This window comes from Lolium perenne, chromosome 6 (genome assembly GCF_019359855.2).
Source record: "Lolium perenne isolate Kyuss_39 chromosome 6, Kyuss_2.0, whole genome shotgun sequence".
NCBI classification, from domain to species: domain Eukaryota; kingdom Viridiplantae; phylum Streptophyta; class Magnoliopsida; order Poales; family Poaceae; genus Lolium; species Lolium perenne.
In genome coordinates this window covers 176,481,911-176,495,664 of record NC_067249.2, presented here as the reverse complement: position 1 = coordinate 176,495,664, position 13,754 = coordinate 176,481,911, and the positions used below count along the sequence as shown (strand labels likewise).

General features: G+C 44.7%; 1 protein-coding gene across 1 annotated transcript; it reads left to right on the top strand.

Moving 5' to 3' along the window:
- Positions 1-1,505: 1,505 nt before the first annotated feature.
- LOC139832567 (uncharacterized) lies at positions 1,506-12,851 on the top strand. The gene is made up of 2 exons (XM_071822352.1): positions 1,506-1,958; positions 12,513-12,851. Exons 1-2 carry the CDS (start codon positions 1,506-1,508, stop codon positions 12,849-12,851), a joined length of 792 nt encoding a protein of 263 aa, XP_071678453.1.
- Positions 12,852-13,754: the final 903 nt, after the last annotated feature.

The window sequence follows — 13,754 nt, the reverse complement described above, 5'->3', positions numbered from 1 at the left end:
CACACTTCTACCATCACACTATGAAAGGAGGAATAGATCGCATCAATACCATCATAGTAATAGTTAACTTCATAATCTACAAGAGATCACAATCATAGCATACGCCAAGTACTACACGATGCACACACTGCCAACATTACACCGTGCAGGAGGAATAGTCTACTTTAATAACATCACTAGAGTAGCACATAGATGATATTCAACTAGATCACAAAGAGAGAGATGAACCACATAGCTACAGCGGAGCCCTCAGCCCCGGGGGTGAATTACTCCCTCCTCATCATGGAGACAGCGATGGCGGTGAAGATGGCGGTGGAGACGGCGGTGGAGATGGCTCCGGGGGCAATTCCCCGTCCCGGTAGGGTGCCGGAACAGAGACTTCTGTCCCCTGAATTGGAGTTTCGCGATGGCGGCGGCTCTGGATGGTTTTCTCTGGTTTCATCGAACTGGTCGAGGTTTTTAGGTCAGGGACGATTAAATAGGCTGAGAGGCGGAGTCGGAGGGGCCACGGGGTGCCCAGATGATAGGGGGGCGCGCCCCCCCCCCTGGGCTGCGCCGCCCTGTGGGGTGGGGCCCCTGGCTCCCCTCTGACTTTTCTCCGGTGCTCTGGAAGCTTCCTGGAATTATAAGATCTCCGGTGTTGATTTCGTCCGATTCCGAAAATATTTCCTTACTAGGATTTCTGAAACCAAAAACAGCAGAAAACAGCAACTGGCCTTTCGGCATCTCGTCAATAGGTTAGTTCCAGAAAACGCATAAATATGACATAAAGTGTGCATAAAACATGTAGATATCATCAATAATGTGGCATGGAACATAAGAAATTATCGATACGTCGGAGACGTATCAGATATCCACAAATTTAGGCCCATTTTTCTTATTAATGTGTTTTTTAAATTCATGGCGGAGGCTTATGCTATGTAGCTTTCCCCCATAGCTCATAGGACGATTAGTTGCACGCAATCGACTTTCATCAAAGCTAGACATATCCTGAGGTAGTCCCGTCTCTTCAGGAAATCGTGCACGAAACCAAATACATGAAACTTCGGGGAGTTTTCCTAAAGTTGGATTTTGAAAAAGCGTATGACCGGGTTAAGTGGGGTTTTCTCTGAGATGTCTTACTCACAAAAGGTTTTGACCCAGGTTGGGTTCACCGGGCGCTCGGCTTGGTCTCTGGGGCCTAGACCGCGATTACTATAAATGGAGAAGTAGGGAACTTCTTTAGAAACAGGAGAATAGTTCGTCAGGGTGACCCCCTGTCTTCTCTCCTCTTCGAATTTTTCATCGAGGCTTTGGCAACGGTCCTGGATAGGGCCAAAGAGGTGGGACACATCATCGAGGCGGTGACCCACCTCATGCTAGGAGGGATCTCACACCTGCAATATGCAGATGACACAATTATCATGATACAGCCGGAGATACCTCAAATGACTAATTTGAAGTTCATCCTACTTTGTTTTGAGATCATGTCAGGTTTTCGTATTAATTTTCACAAGAGTGAGGTTATGGTTATGGGAACTGACCCGCTGGTACAAAAGCGTATCACATATATGCTCAACTACGAGGAGGGACACTTCCCGTTCACCTACCTGGGCCTTCCGGTCAGTGACCGAGCACTCGTCGCAATCGACTGGACGCCAGTGACCACGAGAGTGGCTAAGCATGCGGACCCATGGATGGGGAAATTCATGTCTTTGGCGGCCTATCTCACCCTCACGAATGTGTGTATGTCCAACATGTCCATGCACGCCATGGGACTGTACCTCCTTGGGGAAGGTTTCCACGAGATTATTGACAAGTATCGTGTGAGATTCTTCTGGGAGGCGAACGGTCCAAAGCTCAATTACCACCGGGTCATCTTGGCTACGGTCTGCAGGACCAAGGACCTGGGAGGTCTGAGGATCACAGATACCAGGATCATGAATATTTGTCTCATGGTAAAGCGGATATGGCACTTGGTAACTGATACGTCTCCGACGTATCGATAATTTCTTATGTTCCATGCCACATTATTGATGATATCTACATGTTTTATGCATACTTTATGTCATATTTATGCTTTTTCCGGAACTAACCTATTAACAAGATGCCGAAGGGCCAGTTGCTGTTTTCTGCTGTTTTTGGTTTCAGAAATCCTAGTAAGGAAATATTCTCGGAATTGGACGAAATCAACGCCCAGCATCTTAGAATCCCCGGAAGCATCCAGAACACCCGAGAGCCGCGGAGGGGGCCACAGGGGGCCCCAGATGACAGGGTGGCGCGGCCAGGGCCTGGGCCGCGCCCCCCTATTGTGTCATCGCCTCGTCGCCCCTCCGACTCCGCCTCTTCGCCTATATAAAGGTCCCTGACCTAAATCTTCGATACGGAAAAGCCACGGTACGAGAAACCTTCCAGAGCCGCCGCCATCGCGAAGCCAAGATCTGGGGGACAGGAGTCTCTGTTCCGGCACGCCGCCGGGACAGGGAAGTGCCCCCGGAAGGCTTCTCCATCGACACCGCTGCCATCTCCACCGCCATCTTCATCACCGCTGATGTCTCCCATGAGGAGGGAGTAGTTCTCCATCGAGGCTCGGGGCTGTACCGGTAGCTATGTGGTTAATCTCTCTCCTATGTGCTTCAATACAATGATCTCATGAGCTGCCTTACAAGATTGAGATTCATATGAGTTTTGTATCACTATTCATCTATGTGCTACTCTAGTGATGTTATTAAAGTACTCTATTCCTCCTGCATGATGTAATGTGGACAGTGTGTGCATCATGTAGTACTTGGCGTAGTTTATGATTGTGATCTCTTGTAGATTATGAAGTTAACTATTACTATGATGGTATTGATGTGATCTATTTGGTTATGTTGATCTATCTTGCACTCTAAGGTTATTTAAATATGAACATTGAATATTGTGGAGCTTGTTAACTCCGGCATTGAGGGTTCGTGTAATCCTACGCAATTAGTGGTGTTCATCATCCAACAAGAGAGTGTAGAGTCTAGCATCTATCTATTTATTCTGTTATGTGATCAATGTTGAGAGTGTCCACTAGTGAAAGTATGATCCCTAGGCCTTGTTTCCAATACCGCTATCGCTGCTTGTTTACTGTTCTACTGCATTTGTACTGCCTGCAATATTACCACCATCAACCACACGCCAGTCCTGGATAGCAAAGCACTTTTCTGGTGCCGTTGCTACTGCTCATACTTATTCATACAACCTGTATTTCACTATCTCTTCGCCGAACTAGTGCACCTATTAGGTGTGTTGGGGACACAAGAGACTTCTTGCTTTGTGGTTGCAGGGTTGCATGAGAGGGATATCTTTGACCTCTTCCTCCCTGAGATCGATAAACCTTGGGTGATCCACTTAAGGGAAACTTGCTGCTGTTCTACAAACCTCTGCTCTTGGAGGCCCAACACTGTCTACAAGAATAGAAGCTCCCGTAGACATCAAGCACTTTTCTGGCGCCGTTGCCGGGGAGGAAAGGTAAAAGGCACTCATACTCCGGTTCCAGTGTAACAGATTTTTTCGCCATTGTGTTTGTGCTCGAAGCTATTTCCATTAGATCCTGCAATTGCATCTTTTTGTTTCTTGTTTACACTAGTTAGGCATAATGGAAAACAACAAAAATATGAGAGATCTTTATGAACTTTATCTTGAATTAGGACATGATGTGTTTGAAGAGAGAATTAAAAACCCATGGAACTTTATATGCATGCTAATGGGAATGTTATTAATATGAATGCTTTGAACACTATTGTTGCTAATGCTATGGAAAATTCTAAGCTTGGGGAAGCTGGTTTTGATGAGCATGATCTTTTTAGTCCCCCAAGCATTCAGGAGAAAATTTACTTTGATGATACTTTACCTCCTATTTATGATGATTATAATGATAGTAGTCTTTTGTTGCCGCCTGTTATGGAGGATAAATTTGATTATGATTACAATATGCCTCCTATATTTGATGATGATAATAATAATGATAGCTACTTTGTTGAATTTTCTCCCACTATAACTAATAAAATTGATTATGCTTATGTGGAGAGTAATAATTTTATGCATGAGACTCATGATAAGAATGTTTAATGTGATAGTTATATTGTTGAGTTTGCTCATGATACTACTGAAGTTATTATGAGAGAGGAAAATATGGTTGTAGAAATTTTCATGTTACTAAAACACCTCTCTATGTGCTGAAATTTTTGAAGCTACACTTGTTTTATCTTCCTATGCTTGTTACTTTGCTTTTCTTGAACTTGTTTATTTACAAGATTCCTTTTCATAGGAAGCATGTTAGACTTAAATGTGTTTTGAATTTGCTTCTTGATGCTCTCTTTTGCTTCAACTACTATTTCTTGGGAGTGCATCATTAAAATTGCTGAGCCCATCTTAATGGCTATAAAGAAAGAACTCCTTGGGAGATAACCCATGTGTTATTTTGCTACAGTACTTTGCTTTATATCTGTGTCTCGGAAGTTGTTTACTACTGTAGCAACCTCTCCTTATCTTATTTTTGTGTTTTGTTGTGCCAAGTAAAGTCTTTGATAGCAAGGTTGATACTAGATTTGGATTACTGCGCAGAAACAGATTTCTTTGCTGTCAGGAATCTGGGCAAAATTCTCTGTAGGTAACTCAGAAAATTATGCCAATTTACGTGAGTGATCCTCAGATATGTACGCAACTTTCATTCAATTTGAGTATTTTCATTTGAGTAAGTCTGGTGCCTCAATAAAATTCGTCTTTACGTACTGTTCTGTTTTGACAGATTCTGCCTTTTATTTCGCATTGCTTCTTTTGCTATGTGGGATGGATTTCTTTGTTCCATTGAATTCCAGTAGCTTTAAGCAATGTCCAGAAGTGTTAAGAATGATTGTGTCACCTCTGAACATGTGAGTTTTTGATAATGCACTAACCCTCTAATGAGTTTGATTCGAGTTTGGTGTGGAGGAAGTTTTCAAGGGTCAAGAGAGGAGAATGATATACTACGATCAAGAAGAGTGAAAAGTCTAAGCTTGGGGATGCCCCGGTGGTTCATCCCTGCATATTTCAAGAAGACTCAAGCATCTAAGCTTGGGGATGCCCAAGGCATCCCCTTCTTCATCGACAAATTATCAGGTTCCTTCTCTTGAAACTATATTTTTATTCGGTCACATCTTATGTACTTTACTTGAAGCGTCTGTATGTTTCTTGTTTTTGTTTTTGTTTGAATAAATGCTTGTGTGGGAGAGAGACACGCTCCGCTGGTTCGTATGAACACACGTGTTCTTAGCTTTTAATGTTCATGGCGAAGGATGAAACTGCTTCGTTAATTGTTATATGGTTGGAATTGGAAAATGATACATGTAGTAATTTGCTAAAATGTCTTGGATAATGTGATACTTGGCAATTGTTGTGCTCATGTTTAAGCTCTTGCATCATGTACCTTGTACCTATTAATGAAGAAATACATAGAGGATGCTAAAATTTGGTTTGCATATTTGGTCTCTCTAAGGTCTAGATAATTTCTAGTATTGAGTTTGAACAACAAGGAAGACGGTGTAGAGTCTTATAATGTTTACAATATGTCTTTTATGTGAGTTTTGCTGCACCGGTTCATCCTTGTGTTTGTTTCAAATAAACCTTGCTAGCCTAAACCTTGTATCGAGAGGGAATACTTCTCATGCATCCAAATACTTGAGCCAACCACTATGCCATTTGTGTCCACCATACCTACCTACTACATGGTATTTCTCCACCATTCCAAAGTAAATTGCTTGAGTGCTACCTTTAAACAATTCAAAATTTGTCACCTATGATTTGTGTCAATGTTTTATAGCTCATGAGGAAGTATGTGGTGTTTATCTTTCAATCTTGTTGGGCAACTTTCACCAATGGACCAGTGGCTTCATCCGCTTATCCAATAATTTTGCAAAAAGAGCTGGCAATGGGATTCCCAGTCCCAAATTAATTAATAAAAATAGACACTCCTCCATGGTATGTGATTGTTGGACGGCACCCGAAGGATTCGGTTAGCCATGGCTTGAGAAAGCAAAGGTGGGGAGGAGTGTCATCATAATAAAACTAAAATAAAAAGGCACTCCTTCATGGTATGAGATTGTTGGTAGGCACCCGAGGATTCGGTTGGCCATGGTTTGTGAAAGAAAGGTTGGAAGGAGTGCCACACAAAAATAAAAATAAAATGGGAGCCGCTCTTTGAAGGTTTGTCTGGCAAGGGGGTTAGAGTACCCGCTACCATTCGTTGACAACAACAAACACCTCTCAAAATTTACTTTTATGCTCTCTTTATGTTTTCAAAATCAAAGCTCTAGCACATATATAGCAATCAATGCTTCCCTCTGTGAAGGGCCTTTCTTTTACTTTTATTGTTGAGTCAGTTCACCTATTTCTCTCCACCTCAAGAAGCAAACACTTGTGTGAACTGTGCATTGATTCCTACATACTTGCATATTGCACTTGTCATATTACTCTATGTTGACAATATCCATGAGATATACATGTTACAAGTTGAAAGCAACCGCTGAAACTTCATCTTCCTTTATGTTGCTTCAATACCTTTACTTTGAATTATTGCTTTATGAGTTAACTCTTATGCAAGACTTATTGATGCTTGTTTTGAAGTACTATTCATGAAAAGTCTTTGCTATATGATTCATTTGTTTACTCATGTCATTTACGTTGTTTTGATCGCTGCATTCATTACATATGCTTACAATAGTATGATCAAGTTTATGATGGCATGTCACTCCAGAAATTATCTTTGTTATCGTTTACCTGCTCGGGACGAGCAGAAACTAAGCTTGGGGATGCTGATACGTCTCCGACGTATCGATAATTTCTTATGTTCCATGCCACATTATTGATGATATCTACATGTTTTATGCATACTTTATGTCATATTTATGCGTTTTCCGGAACTAACCTATTAACAAGATGCCGAAGGGCCAGTTCCTGTAATCTGCTATTTTTGGTTTCAGAAATCCTAGTAAGGAAATATTCTCGGAATTGGACGAAATCAACGCCCAGCATCTTAGAATCCCCGGAAGCATCCAGAACACCCGAGAGCCGCCAGAGGGGGGCCACAGGGGCCCCAGATGACAGGGTGGCGCGGCCAGGGCCTGGGCCGCGCCCCCCTATTGTGTCATCGCCTCGTCGCCCCTCCGACTCCGCCTCTTCGCCTATATAAAGGTCCCTGACCTAAATCTTCGATACGGAAAAGCCACGGTACGAGAAACCTTCCAGAGCCGCCGCCATCGCGAAGCCAAGATCTGGGGGACAGGAGTCTCTGTTCCGGCACGCCGCCGGGACGGGGAAGTGCCCCCGGAAGGCTTCTCCATCGACACCGCTGCCATCTCCACCGCCATCTTCATCACCGCTGATGTCTCCCATGAGGAGGGAGTAGTTCTCCATCGAGGCTCGGGGCTGTACCGGTAGCTATGTGGTTAATCTCTCTCCTATGTGCTTCAATACAATGATCTCATGAGCTGCCTTACAAGATTGAGATTCATATGAGTTTTGTATCACTATTCATCTATGTGCTACTCTAGTGATGTTATTAAAGTACTCTATTCCTCCTGCATGATGTAATGTGGACAGTGTGTGCATCATGTAGTACTTGGCGTAGTTTATGATTGTGATCTCTTGTAGATTATGAAGTTAACTATTACTATGATGGTATTGATGTGATCTATTTGGTTATGTTGATCTATCTTGCACTCTAAGGTTATTTAAATATGAACATTGAATATTGTGGAGCTTGTTAACTCCGGCATTGAGGGTTCGTGTAATCCTACGCAATTAGTGGTGTTCATCATCCAACAAGAGAGTGTAGAGTCTAGCATCTATCTATTTATTCTGTTATGTGATCAATGTTGAGAGTGTCCACTAGTGAAAGTATGATCCCTAGGCCTTGTTTCCAATACCGCTATCGCTGCTTGTTTACTGTTCTCGCATTTGTACTGCCTGCAATATTACCACCATCAACCACACGCCAGTCCTGGATAACAAAGCACTTTTCTGGTGCCGTTGCTACTGCTCATACTTATTCATACCACCTGTATTTCACTATCTCTTCGCCGAACTAGTGCACCTATTAGGTGTGTTGGGGACACAAGAGACTTCTTGCTTTGTGGTTGCAGGGTTGCATGAGAGGGATATCTTTGACCTCTTCCTCCCTGAGATCGATAAACCTTGGGTGATCCACTTAAGGGAAACTTGCTGCTGTTCTACAAACCTCTGCTCTTGGAGGCCCAACACTGTCTACAAGAATAGAACACTAGTAGGAAAACCCTTATAGGCGGAGCTTATTTCTGTGGCGCACCACTAAAAATGCGCCACAGAATATTATTTTATGGCGCACCATTCTGGGTGCGCCACAGAAATAGCTTAATTTTGTGGCGCACGCTTGGTTAGTGCGCCACAGAAACTATGTGGGGCCCACATCCTGCCACCACCAATTATTACTGTAGGTATTTCTGTGGCGCACATGTCGTGCTGCGCCACAGAAATGACTCTTTCTGTGGCGCACTGGCTTCGGTGCGCCACAGAAGTAGTTGATTCTGTGGCGCACCTTCTCCGGTGCGCCACAGAATTAAGGGACTTATATCATCTCGCCCGTGCCCTCCCCCGCCTGTTCACCTCTCCCCACCCGAGCCCCAACCCACTCCCCACCCCCCACTCCACCGTGGTCGCCAGGATCCCCCGCCGCCGTCCTACGTGGTCGCCCGGGAGGATTCCTCCCTCTCCCTCTCCCTCTCCTCCGTGGTCGCCTGGATCCGCCGCCGCCGCCTTCCTCCGTGGTCGCCTGGATCCTCCATGGTCGTCGCCGCCGCCGTCGTCGCCGCCTTCCTCTGCGAGGGGCGCATGCCGCCGCGGTCCTCCCACCCCGCCACCTGCAGCACAAGCTGCCCCTACGGCAAGGAGGGGCCGCCGTCGCGGCAAGGTGGAGGAGCCGCCGCCTCCTCCTCCTCCTCCACCCCTGCCGTCATCTTCAAGCTCGTCCTCCACCCCTGTCATCGGTGCTCTCTCTCCCCTCCCCTCCTCTCCCTCTTAATTCCTCCTCCGCTGCCCCTATGGCTTGTGTTTGCAAGCTCTGGTGATCATTTGATCACCAATTGGTTGATAATTACTTACTGCTTTCTCTATCTATGCATGTTGCTTGATATACTGTGTTGTTGCTTGATTTGTATAGCTTCTCACCATGTACTGGTGGTTGCTTATGCTTTGAAAAGCATATGAATGGATGCATGATGCTTGCCAAGCATCCCTGTTGCCTAGCAGTTGACTAATTCATTTATCTGTGAAACTTTATCTTGTTAATGTAGATAATTGAGATGAACTACTTTGCAGTAATGATTCTATTACTGTATTTACTTAAGCTAGATGGATGCCAACTATTGTTGGGGACCCTAGCTTCATTTTGAATCCTGTTGGGTAATGATAAGTGTGTAGGCTTGGTGGTTTGGATGGTTTGGTGGTTGAATTGGCCTTTGCAGTCATGAACTGCTGGCTTGGTAAATCATCTGGGATGGTTTCCTTCCTAGTTCCATTTGGAAGATGCTACTATTCAATTGGTTGGCATAACCATGGTGACTTGAGTTGGTCAAATTCCTGGTCCTTGCCATTTGTACCAGGCTTCACTTGGTCTATGATTAAATGATGACCAAACATTGTTATTCCACCCTATGTGCTTGTGTTTGACATGGCTGTTGCTATGTCTCTGTACATATTTACTTGATGGATTCTTGTGAGCTTATGGTATGCTACTATGCTACTGGTGGGCTTGTATACATACATATTTGTAGTTGCTCTTGGTTGGCCTAAGAATGCTCCCTGGCCAGATGCTTGATGTCTTGGCTCAGCCAATGATGCAAAGGCTGAGGCAAAAACTGTAAATGAATGTATACTAAAATAGAGATATCCACAGTAGGGGATCATGTAAATGAATGCCACTGTGGTATCCTTTGAAGAAAATGGGAAGTTTACGATGGTTTAAAAGACTAGGTGATGCTAGGTTATTAAGTTGGCTGTCAAGGTTGGTTTTATCTCGGTTAACTTGGATAGGCTATGTGTTCTTGCTTACTTATGCATATCCATCTCTACCGGATTGACTAGCCTGTGCTTGGCCTCTCTCTTGCCAAAGATCACTTGGTTGCTACCAAGTGATGAATAATCCCTTATGGTACCCCAGCTTTGTTTTGAACTCAACTGAGTAATGATAAATTTCTATTTCTTGTTGGCTTTGATGAAAATAGAGATATCCACAGTAGGGGATCATGTAAATGAATGCCATTGTGGTATCCTTTGAAGAAAAAGGACTGTTTCTGATGGTTTTAAAAGGCTAGGTGGTGCTAGGTGATTCAGTTGGCTACCAAGACTTGTCTCATCTGGTTAGCTGGGATATGCTATGTGTTGTTGCTTGTTTAGGCATATCTATCACTTACTGGATTTACCGGTTCTTGATTGGCCTCTCTTTTGCCGCATCACTTGGTCTATATACCAAGTGATGAATAATCCCTTTGGAGCATCCGCTCCATGCATGCTATGTGTGTTTGAGCATCTTGACTTATGTCACCATGGTTGCTGGTTTGTTGGTGTTTTTGTACTTGCCGATGATTAGATGGTTGGTCGATCACTCGTACACTCGGGGGTGGAGCAAGTGAGGCTTGGTGTGATGGCACAAATATCAACTTGTGCATCCTACCTGGCCTCACTTACTCCATCCCTGGATGTTAATATTTGTTTCGACCAACAAAGTATGAGGCATATGATATCTAGTTGAGATACCACTTGGCTCTTTCTTCCATTTTAGTGCCGATGATTAGAATGTTTGGTCACCTATACGCCGCAATATACTTTGTAGACGAGCCCCCTTTCCCTGGCCGCCGTTCCGTGAACGAGTCCTTGACGAGACAACAACGCCGACATGCCTCTCCGGCGCAGCACCACTTTTCTTCTCTCGTCGGTTCAAGACGTGAACGAGTCCTTAATGCCAAGACGGTGCCAGCCTCCCTAGCATCATGCCGACCCTCGTTGTCGCGCTCGTGCCGTGTCGATCACGCGCCTCGCACTCTTCGCCTTTTGCCCGGTGAACGAATAGACTAATCGTTGGAATAAGGAGCCGATGACGGCCGATCGCAATTTAATCTTGCGACCGGCCGTCATCGGTTTCCTTATTCCAACGATCAGCCTATTGGTTCACCGGCAAGAAGGCGAACAGCAGCAGGCGCTGGACACACGGCTTGAAGCGCTGCAACACGGCCCGGCATAATGCTGGGCAGGCCGGCACGGTCTTTGCATCAAGGACTCGTTCACCGGACAGCGAGGGATCGGCGTGGTTCTGCGCCGGAGATGCAGATCGGCGTTGTTGTGTCGTCAAGCACCCGTTGACGGAACGCCGACCGGGGAAAGGGGGCCCTTCTGCAAAGTATACGGCGGTGTATACTGCAACTATGGTTTCTGACCATAGTATTTGTGTTGACCAACAATGTATGAGGCACTTATTCCATTTTGTCATTCCATTTGCTTTGAGATTTTCAAAATGCCGATGATTAAAATGTTTGGTCACCGTACACTCGGGAGCGGCGTAAGTGAGCCTGGTAAGATAGCACAAATATCAATCTCTTGTGCATCGGACTGGTCTCACTTACACCGTCCCTGAATGTTAATATTTGTGTTGACCAACAATGTATGAGGCATTTATTTCATTTCTCTTGTGCATCGGACTTGTTGGTCTCACTTTCCTCCATTTTCATCATAGTAGGAACTGGATGAAGGACCCCGATGCAAGCGAGCCTGGTGGGTAGAGATGAGGGAGCAAAGGAGGAACCGGATGAAGACTACTTTGTAGGATGAAGACTACTTTGTATCTCGAAATTGTGAATTTTGTATGAATTAAGAGTTGTATGCAAAACATTTGACACTTGCCACTATATATGTATCTCGATCGGGATCTAAGTAATGTGATGATGATGTCTATGTTATATCTGTGCAATGTACATGATATTTATATTATATCTGAATGTTGCTGTATATAACCTATATATCTGTATATTGCTGTCTATAAACTGCATGTGTACAGGAGGCAGCACAAAATCGTGTATAATACAAGCAAATTTTGTGGCGCACTGCAAACCAATTCTGTGGCGCAGTCTTTTCTGTGGCGCACCTAAGAGCACGTGCGCCACAGATACGTTAACTCTGTGGCGCATGGGCTGGTGCGCCACAGAAAGCTTATTTTTGTGGCGACATTTCTGTGGCGCACCTCCCATGCGCCATAGAATCCATTTTTTGTGCGCCACTGATGAGGCTTTTCCTACTAGTGGAAGCTCCCGTAGACATCAGTAACCAGGGAGAAGGGTATCTGGGTAGATCTGCTTTTGCAAAAAGACTATCTGGTGGATAGCCACCGGGATGGTTCTCAATTCTGGAACGCAATCCTCAAATTAAGTCTGGTATTCAGCCTGGGGGCTAGACACAAGGTGAACAATGGTAAGTCTAACCGGTTTCGGTCAGACTGGTGGCAGGGTGATGGTCCTCTGAAGGACTGTTTCCCCTCACTTTTCTCGTGCTTCATGCACCCCGACTGGTTGGTAGCTAGAGCTGGGGAGACGATGGCTTGGACGCTTCAGTTTTGGCGCACACTCGACCCGAGGGACATGTCGAGCTTGGGGGGGCTGCTTAGAGAAATTGGAACCCCGTGTTTCAACGACTCTGCAAATGAGTTCACATGGGCTTTCGAGCGCTCGGGTAAATTCTCGGTGAAATACCTCTACCGCAAGTTGTCGGTAGGAGATCCAAGGAAGCATTACGATGTCATCTGGAAAATATCCGTCCCATTGAAGATTAGGATTTTCCTGTGGTAGCTATCGCTCAAGTGCCTCCCATCATGCGATAACATCAAGAAACATCGTGGCCCCACTAACGGCATCAGTGCGCTGTGTGGAGAACCTCAGGACACCAATCACATTTTCTTCAAATGTGTCCTCACAAAATTTTTGTGGAGCGCAGTGAGGGAGCTGTTCTCTACCACCTGGAACCCTTCGTCCTTCGCAGATTTCTTCCGGTTGATCTCGCGCTCGAAGGGACGAGCTAGTCGGATCCTTTGGATATGCTGGGCAGCTTTTTGCTGGACGCTTTGGAACGTTAGGAACAAGTAGTTCACTATTGAACACAAATTCCCTGTGTAACCAGCTGAAAGCTTGTAGAAAATGTTCTCTTACTTGCAGGTGTGAAGACACTTGGTTAGGAAACACGACAAGGAAGAGCTGGAAATAGCGATAGAGAGGATCCGAGCGCTTTATCCGCAACTATTTTTTCCTCTTTTTGGGTGCTAGCTTTGTTTTTCTCCTGTGTGAGTTTTTGGGTTCTCAAGATGTCTTACCTGGGACCTTAGCCGCAGCCAGTGGGTGTGCGAGACCTAGTTCAGATGCTTAATTCTAATAACTATGTGACTTTCCGTTGGATGGCTTCATTAATTTAAAACTGGGCTCAACTTGAATCTTCCGTCTAAAAAACAATTCAAATTTAAATAAAGACTTAAAAAACATCGATACTGATGTTGATGATGATCCCCGTGCTTGTCAGAGATCATATTTAGTTTTGTTGGAATGATGGGAACATTATAAATAGTATAAACACAGTTTGTTCCGAAATGAAGCTAAAATATTTGCCTCATCGATTTAATTAAGGAGAAGAGACCCGTTCCTGGTTGAATAAAAAAACATAAAACTTCCGCTGTGACTGCGGAAGGGAAGAGAAGGCACCAG